Source organism: Amphiprion ocellaris, chromosome 23, assembly GCF_022539595.1.
Source record: "Amphiprion ocellaris isolate individual 3 ecotype Okinawa chromosome 23, ASM2253959v1, whole genome shotgun sequence".
In the NCBI taxonomy this organism is placed as follows: Eukaryota; Metazoa; Chordata; class Actinopteri; family Pomacentridae; genus Amphiprion; species Amphiprion ocellaris.
The window spans coordinates 14,705,445-14,731,861 of record NC_072788.1 but is presented as its reverse complement, the minus strand read 5'-3'; the positions used below and the strand labels follow the sequence as shown (position 1 = coordinate 14,731,861).

Here is a 26,417-nt window from a genome sequence, read left to right as displayed (position 1 = left end):
TGTTTCATTGATATTGCGGATTTATAATATTTGAAGGTTCTGTTTGAGAAGCTGCGCCTCCATGAGCGCTGTGAGAACAAGAAGCTTCCCAAGACCATCAACAAACAACAGCAGTCAACATCAGAAGCTGCAGTACAGTGCACAGACACATAAACACAAACACACAAATATGTGAATTTCACCCTCAAATCTCCTTTAATCAAAGAAAAGCAGGTCAATCTTATTTGATATTTCAATCTTATTTGATATTCAAGTCTTAGTTTGCGCACAGACATATTCATTCAGATTAATCTGGAGGAACAGCCCTAAATCACATTAAAAATGCTTTAACACACATGCACACTCAATATACTGGTGCATCAGTGCTTCTGCCAAGCGCTGTACTTGTATACATAATAATTACCAGACAAAAGGAAAACAAATCTTGACATACAAACACACAAAAATACAGCGGATTTGCCACAGTCAAAAAGTACAGTTACAGGATTGTGTTAGATGTTTCTCAGAAATTTCCAGTGAGCTCTGCAATAAATGTTTTAGTTCATTTTTTCTCTCCTCCGTCCTGTTTTGTTTCAGTTGTTGCAGCTTCAGGACTTGCATCCTCTGCCAAAGATCATTCTGGAGTACAGACAAGTCAGTCATGTTTCCAACTGCTTTTTGTTAGTTAAGACCTAAAGCACAAGCATTTCTTGTCATCAAAAGCAAATGTTTAGATTAGATAATCAATTTATGTTCTGGCTTTCGAGGCAGTGTGCAATTATAGAACATCAAGTATTAGTCTTGATTTTACAGTAACCTGTGGCTGCATTGTTGTCCCCAGGTTCATAAAATCAAATCCACTTTTGTTGATGGGATTCTCTCATGCATGATGAGCAAGGTAAGCCTACAGCAGATTTCACAAAATACATAAAATGTAAGCTTAATCACACTACACACATTCACTTAAAGGATGTCTTGCAAGCAGGATCTTTCTCGACAGTAGGATCTTTCACTCACTCTGAAATATAGATTTATCTAGACTTTTCTCCTTGAGGCTGGAACAACAAAAATGAGAGTGAAACCATAAGTTGTTGCAGACTAGAAGGACTCAAGCAGATCCCACGACTTTTGTTGTCCTTTACCTGCAGTTTGATTTTGTGTTGGTGCACTAGCGCTTTCCAGAGTTGTTTTGAGCAGCTAGCACAGGAACATACTGTTGCAATGCTATACAAGATGTGGTTGCACTATCCCTGCACTAGAGAGCACTCACAGGTCTGTATGGTTCAGGTGTAGTAACGTAATAGTGAAACATTTTGTCTAAGTTGGACTCTTGAAGCTGTTGGTCCTTTTATCTGCCACTGCTGTATGAATTTGGCAGAAGAGAAGTATAGCTCCCTGTCTGACTGTCCCTCCACACGATCTTCAATCGAGCCTTGTGTCTGGGAGCAGCAGCTTGTGTTTGTCAATCTGTGCTTACTCAATGCCGCAAATGAGTCTGTCTGGCAGTCTCTAGCGCTGTTTGGCTTCTGATGGTGGTGATTCATTTGGTGGTCTTTTGGATACTGTGGGCAGCAGTCCCAGCTAGAGACGGACAAAAACAAAAATGCGTATCTGTACTCGTAACCTATATTTTCGTGGTCACGTTCAAAATTACATCCAAATTAGGAGCATGCGATATCTTCTGTAAGGAACAAAAAATGAAGTGTAAAGTGAAGAGTATAACCGAGCAGGTTGATGCATTCATTTCACTTGGCTAAAAAGACATGGAAATTGCAATATCCATGGTCTACTTCGCGAAATAATATTTAGCCTAGCATGATTATAATCACTATTTATCTGTCAGATCTACTTCTAGCAACATGAAGCACAATGTATACTACTCTGTTACTATAAACGTACTACTAATAACTCAAGAGATCTTTGCTCAAAGTTATTTTACCTTCCTTTGCTACCAGCAGATCAGCTGCTGTTGACTGCAGTTACCTTATTTCCCAATTTGTCAGGTTAATATGTTTGACTGCAACCAGATGTTTGTGTTACATCATTTAACAGCAGCCCTGAGCACAATAGGGTTGTTTTATGTTCTACTTATTGCAGCAAAATAACTGGCACCACAGTCTGCAAACAGCTTGTTCAAATTGGACATGGTTCTGTTGATGCCTGTCGGTCCAAACACAGAATCCCAGTAATGATGGCAATGAGGATCGCAGCTGTTGTTTTCAGGCTGAATTGGAGCTTAATAGATGCATTAGTGTTCGCATAGCTGACTCAAATGCGTATTTTCTGTATTTGTATTCTGTTTCTGATTGGTGTAGTTCACTGTGGTTGGTAAAACTGTCCACTTTTACATTCAAATGTTGCTGTGATAGTATGCTAGATTGGGATTTTCTTGTTATATCTGATTTATGGTTAACTTTTTTTTTTTATGTCTGTTTTCCTTACGCGGCAGAACCACATTTCCTCTACATGGTACCAGACATGTGCTGTGACTGGAAGAATCTCTGCAAAGCACCCAGTAAGTATAACCTACCTACCACCCTTAGAAATCTCTCACTTTCTTCGTTTCTATGATTATTTGGAAATCTTTGAACAAGTTATATAGGTGACTAAGAACAGGTTTGAGCTGCCTGAGTGAGTGGAGCTATCCATGGTGCTGAATCAGGGCAAGAAGTCAATACTTACACTTTCTATCTGGCAGAATGGAGTGAAGTTCCTGTGCATTTCTACAAGTGCCAAAAGGCCTCATCAAAATACAGTAATGTAAACAGAAAGGCTCAAGTGTGTGCAATAATTAGTTAGTGGTTTGTAACTGAAGTTTATTTTTCCTCAGGTAGAGATAAACGCTTTTTATTTCTGTTCTATAATTTCTGGTAATGTCTTAATGCAAAACAAAAGCATAGTGTAATTACTTAAATCTAACACAAGCAGTAAACAAATTCAGAATCTGTTTGGTGCAGTCTTTCAGTAATTGACATTATTTTGATGCTTCTTGGAACAAAAGCCTTTCGGTTGGTACTTAGGGTGCGTTGAGGTTTAGACACACAGATGGACACGTGAAGGTCTTCTGCTTGTTGGTGTATAAGATCGTACGAAACAGATGGAGGCTGCTTGGGTTTTCTGCACTGTCAAAAACAGAAGGCCCCTTTATATAACCTTCAAAAATCTCGCGAACACAATTTTTTTTGTTTTCTCTGCTTTCGTCCTTTTTATTGCCCGTTTCTTTTGCCTCTAGCTTCTTTCTTGCTTTTTTCTATCCCTCCCCATGTCTCTCTCGTCAAAGAAACCCTTTGATGAAACTGACTGGATAGTAATTATAAACATGCTTACACATGAATGCTGCATCCTCATAGACACAGATGTTATTTGATTGTTATGTAACAGCAAGCCGGAGCTGTTTTTTTGTGAGCTGTGTTGCGATGAAAGACAGCAGACCAATGTTTAGAACATCAATATGACTAAGGGTGTCTCAGACAGGCAATAAGTCTGGTTGATAAATAGGATGTAAACTTAAAGGGGCTTTATAGAGTCAGGGAAGTAGTACTACTTAAGTATTCATAGTACCTTTAGCAGACACGCATAGATGCACATAAAACAGCAAAGAACAGGCAAGACACGTTGATGAAGTTTTAAATCTTATAAGAAATATTTCCATTAAGTATTTTCAGAATTCAGATATTCTTATTTTTTCCGTTCTTTCTTACTACTACCTCATTAACAACCTGTATTGTATGAGGTATGGTATATTCCTGCCTGCAGTTTTCTCAGCAGCTACTTTTTAGGTGTAATTTACATTTTTACTTTTCCTTTGTACCAGGCTGCCACTGATTTCAGTTGCCTTTAAGACATGAAAATCCTGGTGCAGATACTTGAAAGTTGGTTGCTATAACTATCACACCTTTCAAAGCCTGTATAGCCTCTGAAAAACTATCATTAGCAGCTGTATTATGCATGCATAATGGTGAATTAGCTAAAACATATAAAACCCCTGATATAGTCCTTCAAAATATGAGTCTGGGGCAGCAAACTTAATCTCACAGAACGAGCTTGATTCAGACCTTCTTCTAATTACAGTATAAATGGTCATAAAATCAATTTGCTGAATTCCAGCGCTCAGCAAAAGCCCAGAGATAGCAGCTCGGTTGTAAGATGTGGCACTGAGGTCATGGATTTCATTAAGCTGTAATTAATTTGCTTCATGAGGGAAACCTGTCACCTGCAGTGTAATAGGTCTGGGCTTTAGCTAAGATGTATTTATATCTCCATGATCCCAGTATTTTGACTCATGCTTTTTGACAAGAATTTGAGCTTTAACAAATATTGCAGTTATTCTCTCTGGCAGAGGCATTATGGGATAGGCGTAATTTGTCTACACTGAGAGTTTGTTGCATAAAAAATAGCTTGATAGTAAATTAAATTAAAATCTTATAATAGGTAATGCATTATGTAGCTGAGGTACCTGTTTCCTGTTTTTACCACTGTCTATTACATCTTCAAACAGCGTGCTGAAGAATACATTTACAACAAACAGACCACTAGGAAATGATTTGTCTCTTTTGTACTTGTCACCTTGGTTATCACCCTCCCTCTCTCTCTCAGTATGGGGTGGTCGATAGCTCATTTCAGCATTAGCCAGCTGTCAGGGTCCATTGGTTCTGTCACTGAGTACTGCTTTATTTCTCTCTCTCTCTCTCTCACACACACACACACACACACACACACACACACACACACACACACACACACACACACACACACACACACATATATGTAGCCTTGAAGATATCGAACTTTTCTAATCTCTCTTACCGTTTGGGGAACGATGTGAGCTACACATTGAATTGATACTGCTACTAAATGATACATGTGACTGGTGGGTAGCTGCAATTTAACACCGCTCTGCTCTGTCCGCTCAAACACAGATATGGGATTTGGTAGAGCATCCCGTTAAGGTTGTGAATGTGTGTGTAGTTGTGTAGCTTCTTTCTAATGCAAACAATAAAGAATGCAAAAATGTCACTACAAAAAGATTTAGCTCCATGCTAATTCTTTGATTTGTAATAATATGGGGTATCTTGGTGGCAAAATGATTAAGACAGTTACCATAAACATTTACTGTGGTGTCCCCAATTTGATTTCCTTTGCTGTATTTTATACCTCTCTTTTTCCATGTTTCCTCTTGACCTCTATTGTCACTTTCAATAAAGCCTAAAAATGCCCTAAAAACTATCTAAAGGAGGTTTGTTACTGACAAAAACATTGACTGACAGCTCAGATTAAAAGCACAGAAGCCCCCTCAAAGTATACCAGACAGTGGATATATAGTGCCCCTAAAAGATATTCATCCCCCTTGAAACTTTTCTCCTTTACTCCTTTTACTCCTTCACTGAATCCTGGTCAATTTAATTAGGATTTTTTGACACCATTTTCCAAAAAAAGCTCCGTCATATCAGAATCAAAACAGATTTTAACTTAAAAAATGTCAATTAATTAAAATGATTAAATTTTGAATCAGCGATTTCACGCATATTTAGTGACTTATTAAGTGACTCACTTAATTTAACACAGGTGCAGTCAGTTGGTGGTGCAGTACATGCATCTTGAGTGATCGTGATGTAAACACCACATGTATCTGGAAGGTCCAGTCACTGGTGAATCTTTGAAAACTTGAGACCTGTTGACGTGGGCTGAATGTGGCCAAAGGTGCATCTATTAAATACTGGTTTGAGATGGGTGCATACTTTTGCAGTCATTTATTTTATCTTGATAGTGATCATGATTCAATGTGGGGAAGCACTAAAAGCAGAAAACATCTAAGGGGGATGAATACTTTTTTTACATCCGATGTTGCATTAATGCCAAAACTCCTATTAGAGATTACTGCAGTGGAAACGAACAGGTTCTCTCCTGACAAACTTAGCCAATGCAGGGTTTTTTAAAAAATATTTTTGATGAGCCTCAAAGGATTATAGAAAGAAACTGCACCTTTGTTGTTGTTTTTTTTCTTGAAAACTAAAAAGCATAATTATGAAACTTGAAAGCATAATAAGGTGATACATTTACCATCTATAACCATCAATCCAAAGTCTCACATCAAAGTTCTTAATGCACATTGAACACAGAGCTGGACAAACATCAGTGATATTCAGTAAACAGCTAAGAACAAACTATAATAGTGTGAGCTATCTTACATTACAAAGGGCAAACTATCTATTTGTCCATAAAGCATATTAATCTGATCAGATCACAGGAGCTAAGAGCTAGTTAAACTTTGGACTAACGTTTGCTGCTCATTACTATTCTGATCCATACAGCTATTTGCATAAAAACAACCAGGTGATTTTCTCCCACAGGCTGTGTGTGCATCTTACTGATAACGTCACCCGCATCTCTCAGCTGTGAAATAATTAATCTTTTCAAGATTTCTGCTTGCTTGTCACTTTGTTTTCAAGCATTAATAGTCTTCCTACCAAGAGATTATTGGATATTATGACGATATTAGATAGTGGAGGTCAGCAGCCATCACAACAATTTAAAATCGTATATCTGTTGTTTACTTTCCACCTAAGTAGAGCTGCAGTTAGTCGAATCAACCATGTAGACACTAACAATGTGTCAGCTTTTATTGCTTTGTTAAGGGGTTTGATAGAATTGTGTATTTCTGTAGAAGTTGCGCTACTGACTTAAATGATAAACCCTTTTTTGCAATTTATTTTGATCAAATTGGAGTTTTCAGTTTAGACCTACAGCTGTGCACTTTAAAATGTATATATGTATATATGCATCATGTGCTGCATTATACAATTGTTTACATGCACGCACGCATGAACTGCTTAACTGTTAGAAACAAGGATATAATTTCACCGTCATAGAGACAGGAGGAAGAAGAGTCAATTCCCTTATGTCTTTTTTAAAATTTTGTTTTAAATTAAATTAAGCGTCTTTTTCCATCATAATTTAGATTCACTCATTATTCTCATAATGTAGAATAGAATGTGCTGGTAGTTCATTGGCTACTTACTCAGTGATCATTAACACACATCCCACTCCTTTAAATAGGAATGGCTGCAGCCCATGTAGTAGCTGGATTTTAATGTAGTAAAGGAAGGTGTTCTGCCACTTACTACTCTGTCCACACATCCAGTTTATACACACACATTCAAATGAGGAGTGTTGCGGAGGGGTTTAGCTTTCATCTCTTGCGGGTTCAATTGAGGTGAAGCCAGACTGCAGTAACAAAGTGATGCCTGGATTAAAGCAGGACAGCCATAAAACTGGTCCTGATTTTAAAGCGCTGTGAGAAGAGACTCTTGCTGGAGACGGAAGTGGGGCTTTTCTGTTCTGCCTCATCTGTTTTTATCTGCTAAAAGCAAAAATGTGTGCAGTCTGAGCCTGTGTGTGTCTGTCTGTTTTTCTCTCTCTTTCAGTTGTGATAAACTCCACCATGTCTTTCTTGTTCTCTCCATCTCTACTTTCCATCCAGTCCTTTATTCTTTCCCTCACACATCCATCCACTCACATTAACACCCTTAACGTAGTGAAACCAAAGGAGGCAAATACGATTAAACTTCCCCCCTGCACCTTCATCCCGACTGATTGGAGCATTAAGAGAAGAAACAGCGTTCAGATTGCCAGGTTTTTGATGCAGTGCTCTGCCTTGCATCATCTGTTCTATCTCTTCCTCTCCCTCTGCACCTTTATGGCTTTGAAAGATTTATACACTCATGCCTCCCACAAGTGCGTCAACCTCACTCAGTCACTCATGCAAATGCAGAGAAAACAGATGTTAACATGCTGTCCTGTTTTAATTTTTTGGGCTCATGTCAAACCATTGTTTGCTTTTGTGGGATACAAGGTCAAAATGCAGTGGATGCCTTAAACGGTTTCTTTTTTTTAATTTTTAATTTCTCTCTTTGCTATATTAATTTTAATGTATTTTAACCCACAGCAACGCTGATAATGCTTATAATTCAGCATAGGATTTTTTCCACAGATTGTGGACATTTATTCCTTTCCTACAATTACTTTTTAACTGAAGACACATTGATGATTCATCAGAAACATGTTTTATTCCGTTGCATATTGCATATTGTGTATTTTGTCAGATGATTGTGCTGCGATGTCTGTTCCCAAGCTGGCAACTAAATTTCCTTTAGGGCTTCTCAAGCAGTTTAGTGTTTGTTTAAGACCACTCTGCGTTTAATCCGTAAGTGTTTTGCACAGAAAGTCCTCCCAAGGCTGATCTAAGCACTTCACTGAAGTGTGTATCATGCCCTCTGCTGACTTGCTGGATGTGTTTAACACACTTTGGTGCATACACAGACAGGAACACACTTTTGCATATATAATTGCACACCCCCTATTTCATTTATCAACATGTTAGACAATAAAGGAGGGCGTAGAAAGGGAGTAATTTGGACAGTGACATGTTCAAATTATACCAAGCAGAACTGCAGATCGTCCTTCCTCCTCCACAGGTGCAACTGGGCACAACTTTGAGGAGAGGCAGAATATGTTATTAGTCAGAGAAATACAGGATCAGCAGGTGGAGTCAGGATGGGTTTCAGCAATGAGCTCGTCTCATGGGCTTTAAAAGCAGCAACAGGTGAAATGAGAGAGATTTTGAAGTTCCATCGTCTCAAATAAGCTGTCAATGGCAGCATAGAGAATATCTGTGCCAATTGCATTGCACAGTTATAAAACTGCTAACGAAAATACATTTAAACTTTGTTGTTCGTCTTTGTGTATTTGAAAAGACCCATTTTTGCCTTAAAAGCATCAGAACATGATTAAGTGCATAAATTAGACTGTATGTAAAATATCTTTTTTTTTAACTTATCAAGTGGGGAATAACAATATTGACATTACTCGGTATCTAGTAAAACTCACAAGTTCAGTCATAATTTTGGATTTTTCCGCATAGAGGTATTTTGGCATCTTTAAGGAGGTTTTAGTCACCACGGAAAGAAAAATCACCAGTGTCAAAATGATAAGAATGAAGACCATGATTTTTTGGTTGTGTTTTTATTTACCTAAGAACAGACATTTTTTTTCTATCACATTGTCAGAAATAACAGGAAAATACATGGATTTTTGTCAAATTAGGCAGCACAGACTTGGCATTGAAATGCTTCCATGTTCATGTGCAAACATGACTTCAGAATGGATTTGACAGCTCATCATGTATCCTGAGGACATCAAGAGCATTACTTCAACTGATTTCACAGTTAATCGTGGAATCTGTGAGAAATTGCTTTTGAAAGTGAAAAATCCAGAACTTTATTCACCCTTCAGTCAGTCACCTTAATAACTAATGGATGTGCTGGATTGTGGGCTTTGCCAATCTTTCTCTCTCCGTGCTGAGCAGATGGAAATTGCTGTGTGTGTGTTTGTGTGCTTGTGTGTGTGTTTGTGTGCTTGTGTGTGTGTGTGTGTGTGCTTGTGTGTGTGTGTTTGTGTGTGTGTGTGTGTGTGTGTTTGCGGTTGCAGTAAGAATGGAGGCAATTTATCAGCGTGCGTGTACATGCATACACACAAGCAGACATGGTTTTGAGTGTGCATACAGACATACATGTGTACTAGTATGTGTGCATGTGTTCTGTGGTGAGTCATTAAACTGGTGCCGTGTGATTAAATTACCCCACGCCAGCACAATGATTCAGTCGTCCTCATCTGCTTAACAAGGCAGTGCTCCTATGAGACTCTCACTCTTTCTCATTGTGGGCCACGTTTACGTTCATGAAAGCACTGGGGAAATTTGTGGCTCACTTTTCATTGGATTTGCACTCACAATCTGTGTGTAATTATTGCCAGATGCACTGATGTAGTAATCCAGATCGCTGAATAGAATTGGTCACTTCAGTGTTATTACTAGATATGTACAGTATTAACAGTAGACATAGTAGGTGTATGATGTGCTATGTGTTCAGGGTGCATGCAGTTTTATAAAGCAAGCTGAAAAGGACAAAAAGCAATAAATCACACCCAAGATCAAAAGACCTGGTCAGATGAGCTCTTTATCAACCTATTTTTTATAAGCCTTTCCAAGTGAAAATTGGGATCAGAAGGTGCAGTTTGGTGATCTGTGTGAGTTCTGTAAAGTGATGCTTGATACAAACAGAGGCAATAGTCAAATACAAATAAAGACAAAGTCAATAATGTGTCAAAAAATAGAATGTGATATGAATTTGACATAAAATGTGCAAAACAAAATCAAACTTTATATCAAATTGGCAGGCTTGTGCAACAAGTTTGGATCCATTGCAGCATCTTAATGTCCACTAATGTAGTTAAACTTAATTCTGTCATACACAATACCAAGCAACTTTTGTAGCTGAATAGATGGATGTTTTCTTATGTTGATAGTTGTTTGGCTTTCTAAAGTGTTGATTAAGCTTCAGTGTCTTGGTCACAGACTCTCTGGCAGTGTTCGCTGGCACCGGGTTTGAACCAGCTCGCTCCATTTGAATGATAGACTTAAAATTCACTACCCTGCTGCCAAAAGGTAAACAGAATTGGAAAGCTGTTAGGTAGCTGGTATTACACCCAGCAGAAAGCACAGCGATCTACAAATTGGATGCAGCGTGCTAAAACATTCACTCTAGTGTGAAACGCACATCCAGATCTGAAAATCCTCCTGAACGAACTCTGTGGTTCATCAACATCTGAATGTTCAGAATCAATAAGCCCCTCTGAATTAAACACGGTGGGATTCTACTGAGCCACTTGTTCTGACTCGGCTGACCAAACTGCTATCATCTTGTGATTTTTTTTTAGATATCAGAATCCTATGTGCAATTGAAGAAGATTTGACCGAGCGATCATGAAATTATCCTGAATATTTCAACAAGTGCTAATTTAAAAGCACAGTTCGCTGGGTCAGTAGAGGCTTTGGTAACAAGGGTCATTATCCGGGGCCCTTTAGTGTCCACGTTGACCCACTAAAGGGCCATTATGAGCCTATATTAGGACATCAAAAGAAATTAAAGAATTCAAACATTGGGTTGTTATGGGAATTAAGGAATAACGCTGCTCACGTGTGTCAGTGGCGAACAGAAAACAAAAAAAAAACAAACACATCTGCATGATTAAGTGGCCCATTCAGAGTCAATGAGCCCAGGAGAGGAAAACACAATTTGTGTTTGCATGTTTGGCTCACACATTTCCTTGCAGCGTGTGTGTGTAGGTGTGTGTATGTGTGTGTGTGTCTATGTGACAGGCTAGGAATATTTAATGTTGTGTGTTGTATGTGTGCAACCATGGGTAATACACAAAAATTTGTGTCAGCTCTGCATAATTCACACTCGGAGATGTAATTAGGGGAGAAACAACATCAGCCGCCATTTAATGGAGCTCGTCTTCTGCCAGTGCTCATGTGGCTCTGTTTGTCTATTTATGTGTGTCTTCGTATTTCAATGTGTATAAGGCCGAATGAATGCTTGTTTGCTCTTTGTGTTTTATATTATGCTGTGTTTATGCTGCTGTACATTTATGTATGTTTAAAGCAATCAGTTTGAGACATTTAGAAGATGGAATGAACTAAATAGAGGGATGTGAGAGTGTAGCCTCTCAGACTCCTACAGTGTCCGCTAATGAAATGCTTCTCTGTCCCTCATGACACAGCGAGGGTGATAATGACTCAGACCACACACAGAGCAGGCGCCCGTGTGTGTATTCACATTTTATGTTGCATTTATTTGCTAGAAAAACAGTACGCCTGTGCTACCTCTGTATATGCATCCTGTTTTTTACCTTCCTGTGAGTGATTGAGCATATGGTTTCTTAATCTGGGACTTCTATTGAGGGTGCAGTGACAGGTTTTGTCCATTAGGTGACGCCATCCCTGGAATTGCTGCGGTATTAAATAGACTGCTGAGCAACGTTTCATCAGTACCTTGTAAAATTTCTGGCCACTAATTGATTTTTTTGGCACAGACAGAAGCTGTATAAGTGCTAAGGTAATTGCAGTGTGTGTAATAAAAGGTTCATTATTGATTATTCGTCATGTTCATCCTGTGTGTTTGCGTTTGAAAATGACAAGCATTGAGCGTCTGCATTGCTGCCCGTGTCCATGGGTGTTCCTATACATGCTGACTAGCTCAGAGGAGATTGACTGTGTCTATAAATGTATTTGAGCGCTTGTGTTTAAACTGTCCACTCAGCAGTGAGCTGAGCAAGCTGACCCAGACATTTTTATATTTTACAGTTTCTCATTCATCCTGTCTTAAGCTGTAATGACTCATATACTACAGTCTGCCCATCTCTGATGATATCTATGAATTCTTTGATTCTCTTTCCGCTTCTCTTTTTGCCTTTTATCTCTTGATCTACGTCCCTGTCTTTTTCCTGCTGTGCCATCTCTGATTGTCTTTTCTTTCTTAACATTTCTCCTTTCACATGCTAAAATCTGACTTTCTTGTTAAGCTCAACTGGAGGTTATGATTGCAGATCGAAACAGAGACATTATTTACTTTTGTACCACGATCAGCAACAAAATATATTATCAGTAATTGGTTTGAACCTAACTGTCACATCAGGTCTTTACATTTGTAGTAAGTTGTCAGATATTCTCATGTGTCTCTAGATCACCACATGCAGCTTTGTGAGTTCTGATTGTGTGTGGCAGTAACAGAGAATTATGTATAATGTCAAGAAAATGGTCCTAATTGTCCTTGAAAAAAAGTATCTAGTATGCTGACAGTCTGTCAAGTGATTTTCTGTGCTCCTTATCCTGTATGTGTGTGCATCTTTATTGATTTATGCTGCCGTCACTGCGCACCACTGCATGATGGGAAAGCTAAACCTTCCCATGTGACACACTGAATCACCTGTCACATCACAGGGCAACACACCCACACAGCAAACATGCACATTTTTAATTACTCGCACCTTTTTCCATTCACTCTGCCTCAAACACACTCTTCAGGTCACGTATCTCATGTAGGAACGCAGTGACTGAACGCAAGAGTGTGTGTGTGTGTGTGTGTGTGTGTGTGTGTGTGTGGGTGTGTGTGGTGTAGCTGTGCTTATCACTGGTGCCTGGCCCCTAATGGATTCTTTCCACTGTCCACACCCTGCCACTGCAGTCCTCTCTCTCTCTCTCTCTCTCTCTCTCTCTCTCTCTCTCTCTCTCTCACACACGCACACACACACACACACACACACACACACACACATATGCTTTTGCTCTCTCTCTCCCTCTTTGTCTCTACCTCTCTCTACCTCTTGTAAATAATGAATTAGTGGTAGAAGCAGAGAGCTGTTTTTTTCTCTCTAGATCACAGACAACTACGCCACACACACTCACTGTAGGGTCAAACCACACATGTATGGATTTGGACCATGACTGGGAAACACAGTTTTGCTTTTATTTTTCTTGTGTATGTCGATATCATTTTATTTTCTTGCCTGCTCTCTCCAATCTTGTGTGTATGTCTGTGTGTTTCTGTGTTCACCCTGATCAATGTGTCCTGCATGTCCTTGATAATAACCTTTTGTATCCTAGCATCTTCCTTAGACACACATCCACACCCTGTGCTGTTGTGTGTGTATTTCAAAGGGTGGATACAGTGGGATTAATAGGGATTAAAATGGAACTGCTGAGTCTGAACCAGCTTCTTTCTTCTCTCCATTGTGTTTGTGTGCTGGTGAGCCTTATCACTTTTCCACTTTTTCCCTCCTTCAGGCAAAAGAAAAGCCTGCATATGTGAAATTTCGTGTGTGTCTGTATCAGCAATGTCTTATATTACTCAGCGGGTCGATACAGGGTGAGCCAAGAGCCCAGTGAGCATCAGGCTGTTCCTATTTTAAGATGTGTGTCTGAAAACTTGAAAGATCTGTACTGTTGGCTGGAGTCTCAGGATGGCTTTCTGCTTTTCTTAATGTTAGCCAAGCAAGGCAGTGGTATAGAAATGCCACGCAAGTCATGAAATTTAAGGAATAAGGTACAGGACATTTTAAGAGATGCAAATGAAGACAAGGACACTCTGGGGCTCTAATGAATTCAGAGAAAGACATTGGGTACCCTAACCTGCCGACCTGCCAGGAGATATTCGGATCTCAAAATTAATATCCGGATACCACCATCGGGACCGAATATTCGGATATTTGGGTCCAGCCCTACAAATAAGAGTCTGAAAATCTTAGAGTCTTTTTTTTTATCTGGGTTTTGCAAGTACCAGCAATTATAGAAGGGTGATTGCTGAGGTACCCCATTAAAACACTTCATTAGTAACATTTTGGTACAACATACAGCTCTGATACAATCTACCAAACAACATAATTTGAAATAAGGAAAGGATGAAATTATTCTGTTTTAACAAATATACACAGGTGAAGGTCACAACCATACCTCTACCTCATCTCCCATCCCTTCATTACAGTTTCAAAGCAGGGAGTGTCTGCAAAGCTGACCTTTTCCACTTACAGTAAAGCCCAAAATGAGTCATATTAATGCCAAATTTTGATTTATAGTGAATTTTTGTTTGACTGCAAAGTTTCTTCTGGCAGGAAATATGATAAGTGAAAAAATTGGAAAGACATTGCTGTCAGAGCTGTTTTTGATAAATAAAAAATGAAATGTCCAACATTATTTGTACCTGTCAACCTTGCAGTATTTTAGACCATGTTGTATTCTCCAGAACTGTCATTTAGTCCTCTTTTCTCCTAATGCTCTTTACTTTGCAAAGGTTGCCTGGCCCATCACCTAAGAAACACTGGCTTTAATGGCGATCCTTGGATTCTTCTTGGCCTCTTAGACTACCACTCTTGCCAGAACCAGGGTCACTTTTGGCTTTTTTACCATGACCTTTGAGGTTTTTCACAGTGAGGAACTCCTTGTACCTTTTGAGTATCCTTTTACCTTGGCCACTTGCACTTGAAAACATGGCTTTATAGCCCTTCCCTGCTTGATGAGTAGCCACAAACCTCCGTCAGTGATGGACCCTAATAGCTAGCCCACTTAGCGCTTTGGTTTTAGCTGTGACTTGCAATTACCTAGTAACTGTCTAGTGAACTATGCATGAGCTGCTGTCAATTTTCAGTGCATTCGAATGCTCTACAACATGTTAACATAACATGCAAATAACCAGGACCTTTTCAAATGGTTTACGAGGCTGAACTTTGTCAAAGGTTTCCCCTAATTTTAGGGAATATTAAAAGTCAAAACTTGGCATTGCAATAATTTTGGGCTCAATTGTATATAGAGCTAGATTAGTTTATTTATGAGTCCACGGGAGAAAATAGTTTATCTGTACAATACAATGTAGAAAAGAGGAAGGCCTACTTCCAGTGAGCAATGAGACAATGTTACAGGATTGTCATCTGTTAGGCTGTACTTACAACATGTGTGTTCTCCCAAACTAGAACTTCCAGGCCCTACCAAGGCAGCCGCTTCAAATCACCAAGAAGCAGTACATCCAAGGTAAGCTACACACACACTTATTAACACACACACATATAGAGAAACTCCCATCCTACACATTTTAGAGAATGAGACAGTGATAAATGTCGAGGTGTGTGTGTGTGTGTGTGTGTGTGTGTGCGTGCGTGCGTGCGTGCGTGCGTGCGTGCGTGCGTGCGTGCGTGCGTGCGTGCGTGCGTGCGTGCGTGCGTGTGTGTGTGTGAGAGAGGGAGACTTCTCCTGGGGCATACAAAAACTGATGAGCAGGGAGCCAGTAAAGGGGGTTTATGAGGATGATAAACGTCTACAGCAGCATAAAGCCGCTCACTAAAGTGTCATGGGTGTTTCGTTGTTGTCTGTTTCCCTTTGCTGTGGCCTTTTCATGTTCTACTTATGTCATTTACACTGGTCTAAATTCACACAAACTTGAACCATATGTTCCAATGACCCAGAAATGCTCATCCAAAATGTTCCTTTTATTCATTTTATGCAGTGCCACTTGAAAATTTGCACACACAATATAAAAGTTGATGCAAACATTTGCGAAAATGAACAGCTGTTCTTAATGGACTGCCTGTGCAACATGAAGCACATCACGAGGTTCGTCAAATGGCATCTCTGCCTGCTTTCATGTGAATTATGTTGTCCTGAAGACAGCTTAGGGAGAACATTATTTATATGGACATAGCAATCGACTTGGCAATTTTAGATCTGATTGTTTTCCCAGCAGTCATTCCCTGTTCTCAGGAGTCTTCTTGTCATTTCTTCTTATTCGAAAAAGTTTTAATTACCTTTTCTTGCCCTTGTTGCACAGTGATAAAAAATGTTGCACTGACTCTTCGGAAAAACAGCGTGACTTTCATTTTGTAGAACAGGTGCTCTACACTCCACAGCAATTATATCACAACAAAAATGCAGTTCATGACAAAATTTGCCTAAAATGGTATTCTCGGCCTTGACGACACTCAGTTTTGTCTTGTCTGTATAATTAGTGAGCAGATATAACTGTTCAGGTTAGTGTTAAGGCCTGCTTTTGAGTTTATATAAAAGCAACTTGACTTCCTAATAGAGACATTTGTTTTCTACATGATTACTAAGTGAACAGTAAATTTTCTACATGTAAATTCTATTAACTAGTTAGAAACATGGACATTCAGATACATATGTGATAGAGCCAAATCAATCTATCTTCGTCTCACTTACCCATCTACCAAAGATTTGGTTCATCTAAGATGTCAAGGTTTTGAGACCGATGATCAGATCCAAATTAAGGGTGGTTTCTGAGGTTTTGTGAGGTCAACTCTTATATGGAGAACGCTAGTTTAATATTTACCTGCTTTGGGTTACCACATTAGCTGCTATCTGTGTGTCCCAAACATAGGCCAATAAAATTTCTCCGCTTGTTCATGAATTAAACATCAAAACAAGTCCATCCATCTGTTGGCCTGAGAAGCCCATACTGGCTCTGCTGTCAGTCACAGCCAGTGGTGCCACACTCAGCTTTATGTCTCTATTTCTGTCCAGTACTCTCTATGTTTCTGTTTCTTTCTCTCTCTCCCTGTTTGAGTGATTCATAGGTGCTGCTAACATCAGCAGCTCTGCTCCTCCTTCACTCAGATTCCCAGAGCCCTGGTCATCAAATCCTCTCCAGCCGCTGCTACATCCCTCATATCATCCCTGCTGTCCCTCCATCAGTATCCCCTCTTCCCTCCCTCTCACATCCCTCTATCACTTTTCACTTTGTGTCTTAGCTTTCGAGGTGGAGACACTAATCACGACCGATCGTGTCCCAGTTTGCATGTGAGCGTGTGTGAGAGCGAGGCCACATTTTCACTGTCAGCATGTATGCGTTTGTGTGTGCTGCTGCTCTAGTGACATTTTCATCATGCTGATATGGGATGTGAAGGTTCACACAAAGTGATGGTTGTTATGGGCCCCATCATTTCTCCTGTGCTAAGGTCAGCACTTCAGTCCAGCACCTCGCAGCAGAGAGTACACTGACAGACTGGTCCTGATTGGATTCTGATTTTCCTCTAAATGCAGCATTGCAGCTCCATAACTTAACCCTTCATTAAGTCAGTTAGGAGTGTTTGTGTGTTTTATTGCTCCTCTAAACGCCCAGCTGCTGACTGTCTGTTTTCTCTGTCTGCACTAGTGCCTCGGTCAACTACATAAACTCACACACAGGATATTAGAACCTAATCACTGTGTTATTCGTTTTGTAATCAGTAAATTTGTTGTTAAATGCACTGTGAAAGACATCCATATGTTACACACTGAATTGCTACATTTACTTATGGAAGGACAGTTTAATTAAAAATTCTATCTAGCATTGGCCATAACTAGCATTTCTAACAGAGCTGAGAAGTGACAGTGTGACACAATTACAAAAGCATTTGCAAAAAAACTAGCCTCTTTGTAGTCTACACAAGGCCCTTAAATTGTGATATTCACACCCTATATTCTGGTTTGAAGGATGTACTTAAGAGAATGTAAACTTTTATCGTATTTATGTCTCAGTTACAAAGCATTTTGGTCTACTTCTGTTGTTTCAAATGTACTAAATACGAAATGGTGATTTTACTTGCTATAGCAATCATAGATTTCTGCCTAAAATGAATGGGCAGAAGCAAATATTTTTGTTGTACTGGCATAAATTGAAAGGTATTGAAATAATAAGGAGTTTTGTCACCTGAAATGTGTGTTGTCACTTTTTTAGACCAAGGAAACTCAATTTCTGTAAATCAATGTACACTGGAAATGCTCTTGTTCCTGAAAAACAGGTCTTGTTTTTTTTTTTTTTTTTTTTTACCAGAAATGCTTTGAATCTAACCTTGCAAACAGCTTACCAGAACCTATTTTACCATAGTTTACACATTTGAAGTACCCTGCACTCAACAGTGAGTTATGATATGTTGAAGTGGTTTTCAAGGGTCTGTTTTTGGTCCTTGCAGGAAAGGAGGAGGAGGTGGTGACTGTTCATCCTCGGGCTATGTTCATTCCTCATGAGGGCTGGACCTTTCTCGCTGCAGGTGAGACTATATGTGATATCAAATCATGATGTTTTTAATCTCTCTTCCAATTTGATATAAAGTAATGAGACAGACAAAAAATAATCTCCTTATTCCAGTTAGTGTTGCTTGTGTCTGTTGTGTATGTGTCAAATTTAAATGGTCTAATATTTATTTTTTTGCATTAAGTATTTTTATTGCAACAATTCTGGAACTTTATATGTTTTCAAAGGTTATCAAATATTGCTCTGGAAACAAACTGCTATTTATTGTACTTACAGTTGCACAAACCACTGCACATGCTTTGCAAGTCAATTTAATTCTTGCTTCAGCAGCAATTAGCTGCTCAGGCATGTCGTCGTAGTCACTGTTGACCCAGCTATTAACTAAATCTAAGGGAGTTGCGCTGCAGTTGCTTTTGAGGTTCAGCCTTGTGGGGATTAGTGTGTGAATATCTGTTTTGACAGCAGTAAACATTCAAATTGGACATGTAAGTCCAACACAAGACTAATTAGACACAAGACAGTTCTCCACTCTTTATCTTTTGGTATTGTACAAACCCTCTCATGCTGACATGACCTCTGCAGCCGTCAAAAGGCCACTTTAGAGTGTAACAGCAGTCTTTGCTCTGCAGTCAAAGAGGGCAGAGCTGGGGCGCTGTCAGCCTGGGAGAGCTTTGTGTGGAGCGGAGGGTGTTCACCGGCCTTGACAGTGTGTCGCACACTTACATAACCAGACAGATAAACCAGGGTTAGCAGGAGGACAGCAGCAGGATAAGAGCGAGGATCCCACACAGACACACAAAATGAGCCGGGAGTCACTATCGCACCAGCACCAGCAGGCCAACACATGCCCACACAAACACATGGACTTAGAGGCCAGGTTGCCATGGAAACAACCTCTCCTAGGGAGCCATCGCAGAGTCACCCCCTGTATGTCCTCCAGTGTCCTTCCCAAACTGGAGCAACTACTGTGTGTGGATTTCAACTGCTATTGCTTTCCAGTGTCTCTCTAAAAACCTCTAACTAAGAGGCATGTCAAAAGGTGTTCAATCTGTGTGTGACTTTGTTGTATTGGAAGAATTTTGTGTGCGTGTGTTTGCATGTGCCGACACAGATTTTGTCTATTGGCTAGGCTTGTTTAATGATCCTCACAAGAATCCATAACCTAATTTAGTAAAAAAAAATAAAAATCCAGTCTGTTCTACCACAGATAAACCAAACTCTTCTTTATAGTGCATTTTGAACATCCTCCCTGTCCTAGAACAACCTCTTTATGTGTGTCTGTTTATTTTTGCAATTGTCAACTCGGTTATTTTCTGTTGAGAGATGTCTGCTGGTGTGTGGGAGCAGCAGAGAGAGGAAAGAGAGGCTAGCCAAAAAGAGAACAAAGGCAAGCTTAATTCCCTCATCGGGTCTGTTACAGTAGTCCTCTTAAAACATGCAGTGAATTTGGATTTAGTTCAGTTGTTCCATTTTCCAAGTCCACAGAAGAGCACTGTAGGAACACATGCAGTACTTTTTGCGAAATATATGAAGAGTGTTTCTTGGTTAATAGCCAGAAAGGTTTAATATACTTCACTGTAACAAAAACATGTAGCTTTTCAATTGGTTTGACCTTTAAAACAGGATGACGTTAGATGACGCTGAAGGTAAATTCATATGTTAACAGCAGTTACATAATGTGCTGTTCTGTGCTTTGTTATAATAACAGCAATGTTTTGCATCAATCACAGTTTTTAGGAGCAAAACTGGAAAAATCACATTAAAATTAAAATGGAGGAGCAGTTGTTAATACCTCAGAGAGAAAACAGCTAAGCCATTTTAAGGCAATAAGTGATTATTCTCATAAAGAAAACTTCTAAATATGTAACTTTGGTACACGGCGAGTTTTTAGAAGTTTACTTAAGGACCAGAGAGTGACGTTACAATTAATATTTTATTTTATTTTTAATAAATAAAAGACCCGCGACCCTAGTGAGGATTAAGTGGTGTATAGATAATGGATGGATGGATAAATGAAAAAAAATTCCAGTATGAAATATTATCTCAACATCAGCTCACAATTTATAATATTGTGATATTCAAAGAAGATTACCTTTATTGAGATTGAGATTAGCTGCTGTTTTTCTAGAATAAATCCTGATATTAGTTGGAATTTTGGTGTTCCCTGAGTTCCTCTAAGTGTAGGTATGAAGTACGAGATACTTGTAGGATGCATCTCCCTCAGCCTTAAACATTCAGAATCCAGTTCAGCCTATATCCATAGATTATATTAAGCCCCTTTCAAACATACACTCTCTTCCGTTAATCTGAAGGGAAATAAACGTGTCGGCATCGTGTCTGAATGCGCTGAGAGACCAGGTTTCCATCAGAAAAAGCTGCAAAAAGTTTGCACAACTGAAACAATTACAGTACCGATAACTTTAATTTCTGAGTTATAATCTTGTTATTTCTAAATTATAATTGTAAAATTTATAAATTTTACGACATGGAGACAGCATGAATTTCTAAATTATAATTTCTAAATTATCCCCAAGAGAGCATGTTGAGCAGGTCAGTGCAGAATCCGATGGCAAGTCACATTGTGTTGGCCTACTGGTTTCCACATCATACAGGTGAGCTGTCACACACAGATTTGCAGTTTGCTTTGTAGCTTTCAGCCATTTAGGACCGTTTTGTCAGATTTTATTAAACAGCAGCATGGTCCATGAGCATCTGCAAACAGTCAGAGTTGCACGCATTTACACACAGAGCAGCAGCAGTGTTTTCATTAATTAGTTCCAATTATAAATGATCCCTTACATGGAGACAGAATCGATCAGAATCTAATGGCGAGTCACACGGATTTTTTTCACCTCTGACAGGTGAGTCACAATTTATCAACTGCAGTTAAATATTACATCATGGCCCTTCTTAGATTAAGAAATACATCAGGAATAAATTAAGCTGTTAGTTATTTGGACACTTTGATCAGCTGCTGTTAATTCTGATTTAATCTGCTAGTCTCTGGCACTATGAGGGGTTTGTCTGAATGAAGCTGTGAAGAACATTTACTTGAAAGATTTCCTATGTCTGCATGACATAATATTGTCACTGATGAAGCCAGTAATGCTCCATATCCCATGTCTGAAAAGGGCTTTAGCTTGTATACTGGACAATTCATTCTTCCTGCAAGCCTCTCGAAACCAACCACAACCCACAAGAGACATTTCATATTCTCAGTGTGCAGGTTGAAGTTAAGCTCTTAAGCTTTTATCCATAACCTTCGTTTCTCATGCTGTCGAGTGCTACAACGCACAACCAAGGGCTGTTCAGGGTGCGGTAGGTGGTGGCTTTAAAAAGGTATGAGACATGGCTTAGTCCCCTCAATATCTTTGTATGCTGTCCAAGGAACTGCTAAAGCTGGTACTCACTTATTTATTGTTTTAAATAACTGCAGTTTGAAGTAACACACACCTCTGTATTACACAGGAATGCTCTCTCAGAGAGCTAATAAGTTTATTTCCTGTCAATTTTTAAGTAATTACATTTGTAAAGTGCCTTCATTATAGCCACAGCTAATCATTACTGTTATTGTGGATTAAGCTAATTATTACTATTTTTACTACCTAAATACTCAATGTGGATATGACAAATGCAAAACCAGACACAGATTGTCAACATGCAGTTAGCAAGTTGGCACTTATTGTCAGATTGTCCTTTTCTGTCAGTCATCAGAAATGCTTTAACACTATCCTTAGTGTTAGTGTGTGTGTTTTAGAAATTAAATTCCACTCACAAGTGAACGGAAACCAACAGTGGATATTCAGTTAACTAATAGTTAATACACTAATCTTAATCTGACGTGGTTGAGCATCTAAATCTATATATTCTCAGTGGTATCTTTATAGTTTCAAGTCATAAATGGCATTTATCTGATCCAGGCTATCTATAGAGCAGCTTACTGTTGGTCAGAGTTATTCCTGTATGGATCGATACGAGGATTCCTGATTGTGACGGTTTTATTACAGACGGTCTATTAGAAGCTGCCTTTGGGAACACATGTAGTACACACACACACACACACACACACACAGTAATTTAAGAACATAGATTTCACATATGTAGTGTAAGTTATTTCTCTGTTTCATACTCTACAAGCATATTTTTCTCATAATATCAGCCTCAAATATCTGCCTCTCCTCCCCTCTGTTTTTCTCTCACACACGCACACATCCTGGTCAGCAATATGTCTCTGAGGCTGCCGGCCATGCTTGCAGGAAGTGTGATCGAGCTCATAAAACATTAATGGGATGATATCTTTAGAAACTCCCTCGCTCATATCGGCACAACCAAAACCGCTTGTCTCTTTTCCCCCAGCTTTCACCTCACCGACACCCCTCCACCCTGCTTTCTTGTCTTCATCCATCCTACTGAAGTCTCTACCTTTTTCTGTCCCTTTCAAGCCTTCCTTTGCAATCTTTGTGTGACCCGGGTCAAGTGGAAAGTGGTGTTTGTTTTGAATGGAATTGTAGCTGAACAGTCGGGGTAGTTTCTTACCTGCTCTTCTGTTACCCTGAATGATTTGACCTGAAATCTATAAGCTGTCACATTCACTTCAAAAACTTATACAGGCAACAAATACTATTTTTAATGCATCAATGCGTGAAACACCCCCCACCCCACCCTCACAATCCCCTCCACCCATCCATCATCGTTCTTCCTCTCCCCACATTAGCAGAAACGTATTATAGCTGGTTGATTCATCCTGAGTGAAAATCTCTCAATTTTCCTCCTTCCATTTTCAGTCGTTTTCTCCCACATTTGGCGAGGTTTAATTCGATTTTGAAGCAGCCAAGCAGAGGAAGAGATGTGGAATAGCAGTAATGGAATGTAACTGCAGCCACTTTGTCAGTGTGAATATCGTTGTGTGTTTCTGTGGCTACATCTTCAGAGATGTTTCAGTTCAGATCTGCCAAACTGGCAAGAAAGCTGTAGACCTATCAGTCCACTATCTCACTGTCATTTTCCACTAAATGGTGTGTGTGTTTCTGCCCTTTGTGTCTGTCTGTGTGCGTCTGTAAAAGCGTGTGATCAATGGTGTGTCTTTACATGTGACAGCTGAGTTTCTGTCGACTTTATTTGCGTGTGTTTGTCATCACATCTCATTTATAGCCTCTGGTTATCTCTGTGCTTATGTAACTGCCTTGGGCAAATTTCTCAAGCGATTTGGTCTCAGAGGACTTTTTAGTTTAGTTCTGCAACTTTACCATCCTGGAATATTTTTCACGCTGCAATTACCCATTTCTTTTCCATCCATAAACATTCCCCTACTTTGACTAAATGTCCTAAACCAGCTAATTAAGGTTTAAACAACATATGCATTCATTTTGACTCAAAAATACAAACAGGATTGTGGATATTAACAGGAAAAAAATAAGGTAGAACCTGGGGGCGAAACAGAGGATGTTAATGTGAAGATGTGCTTGTATGGCTTTTTGTAACTCTAGTGGTTTCCTCTTGTGTAATATGATGTTTAAATCATGTTAAAGGTGAAAATACATTTATGAATAATTTAGTTAAACACATTTTATGTATACAGTTGCTATCTATGCATTAATATTATAGTACCTCAATATAATCATCTATCTTACCCTTACTTTGTGAGTTACATGTACTTGTAGCTACATTGCGGAGAGCAGTTTTAAAGGCATTAGTGTATACTTTCAAATTTTGGTGAAGCATGCACCATACAACTGTCATGGCTTAGCAAATGGGAATGCAGTTATCATTGCTTGAATCAAAAGGCTTTTTAGTCAGCAGTGACATTAATCTTTGCACTCTGTATCGTCACATCAGGCTTTAATAGCAGCATTTAGGTGTTTTCAAGTAACATGTCGTTTCCTTAATAACTAGTCAACCTCTACTTGGCAGAGTTAGCTCTCTGTGAGATGGATGCAGCAAAATAGACCCAAATCACAGCAATTACAGCGTCAGAAGAAAAACAAATTAGAGCATATTGTCAGATCACATTGATGCAAGCTGAATTATAGAGAGTTAGGTGGACAAAACACAATAATGTAATTGCATCGTGCGTCACTACATTGTGTAGTCAAAAGAACACAGGCTCATATTCTGTTGTGACCTTTCTGACACATGCATAGATCGATTTAAAACCCCCGGCTTTGTTCAGTTTAGTCATGTGTTTCTAAAATTCTTACGCGAATGTGACGTTGCTCAAAGATATTAATGCCAAGGCTGAACATCAATTAGGCATCATATGGTGCAAAAATATTCTTCAATTTTACATGCAAGGGAATTGGAAGGGGATGAAAAAAGTGTTTGTTTTTTTTTCCAGAAAGTGAAACAGTACATAAGAACAAAATAAAAATGAAAATTGGTGGGCCAGAAATATTGTCCAAAATTGACTGTGAATGAGAAGATTATTTGTTGTTTCTGTGGTTTTGTAAGACACTTCTCACCAAGGTTACAAAACAAAGCCCCTGTTGGTGCAACATTTTCAGAGGGTCTTTACTTTAAGTAGTGAGTTGACAATCATACAAGTACAGTACAAACTAAGCTGTTGTAGCTGGTTGTGCATGCAGTGCCATACACACAAAATGAGTGGTTTTTTTGTATGTGCACTAGCTGCTATACCTGTGTGTCACATTTTCCTTTCAGCTCAGGTACAATCACATTTGATAGCAAAAAAAAAATGTTCCGCTATTGAAAATATCAATACTGGCCACCATGAAAAGGGGCAGTTTCTTTCCAGGCACACAATTTCACACCGTTATCACCAGGAGGGAGAGATGTGGAATAGGCAGAGACGCTGATTTCTCTGCTGACAGCAACCTTTCTTTCTCTACTGGAAGCTCCAGCTCTTTTGACTTTGCTGTCACTATTTGTTGTTCCACTCTTCACCTGCCTGTGTGACTTATAGCTGAAGTGAAGATGACAGGTTGGGGACAGTGAGTACAACAACATTGTGGTTTCAGGACAAACAATACCCTCCAGGGACAGAATGTCTTAAGGTAATTATAGTGTCTAAAAATACACTGCCAAATGTACAAATATTGAATGGTGCAATACAGTTTCTTTTTAACTGTATGTTCCTGTGGGGGTGCTGTTAGGGGAATTTTGTGACCGTCAAACAAATCTACACTGTTTACCACTTTGTGCTAAGTCTGTGAAAGTGGTATTGATCTTCACAACTACCAGAAAGTGAACAAATCTTTTCCCAAAATGTCATATTTTTTCTTTACCTCTGAAGACTCACGAACCTGAATACAGGCGAAATGGCAGTTCTGCTGCTGTATTTTGGATGGCATTAGCCCATTCTAAGTCATGGTTTGAAATACAAATATCACAACAAGAACAGCCACAGAAGCAGCAGCAGTTTCCCTGCTTTGTAACAAGATTGTGTACACAGCAAAACACTAGATTAGTTGTTTATTAATCACTATGTGCCATCCAGTAGTTCCACTTTAGGACTGAAGCTTTTAGTTTTTTTTCCAGTAAAAATGGATGGATGCTTTCTTTTTTCTTTTTCTTTTTTCTCTTTTCTAATTTATTTATTTATTTTATTTATTTTTCTAATTATTGTTTATTCTTTTTTGTATATATATTCTCTTATTATTACCCTTTGAACATTTTTTGTTTATTTGATTGCCTGTCGGTGCTTTGGTTTTTGTTCCCTTGCCTTGTATTAATCACATTTTTAACAGGGAAGGAAAGGAAATGACTGTTTCATCACGATGTGTATATGCCTGGCACCTCTGCAATCTTGAATTACTTATATTTAATGCATTCATAGGTGTGGGATCTGGACCTTGGGGCTAAAGGGAGGGCTGGGGTGGGGTAGGGTGGGCTGGGGTGGGGTAGGGTGGGCTGGGGTGGGGTGGGGTGGGGTTGGATGAGCAGGGCATGGGAGAAGAGGGATAACTTCAAATATTGTAACTGAAGTGCTGCAGCAACAATTCTGTGTTCTATATTCTCTTACCTGCAATGTACGCTGCAAACAAAATGCATCACAATAAAGTTAATGGA

At 39.2% G+C, this 26,417-nt stretch overlaps 1 protein-coding gene across 1 annotated transcript in view; it reads left to right on the top strand.

Moving 5' to 3' along the window:
* The window catches only part of poln (polymerase (DNA directed) nu), a 93,873-nt gene that overhangs the window by 12,257 nt on the left and 55,199 nt on the right, over nt 1–26,417 (top strand). Inside the window, exons 10-15 of the mRNA XM_035947444.2 lie at nt 37–132; nt 577–633; nt 821–877; nt 2,429–2,494; nt 15,340–15,397; nt 18,331–18,408. Coding sequence (XP_035803337.2) covers nt 37–132; nt 577–633; nt 821–877; nt 2,429–2,494; nt 15,340–15,397; nt 18,331–18,408 — 412 coding nt within the window. The remainder of the gene's footprint in view (nt 1–36; nt 133–576; nt 634–820; nt 878–2,428; nt 2,495–15,339; nt 15,398–18,330; nt 18,409–26,417) is intronic.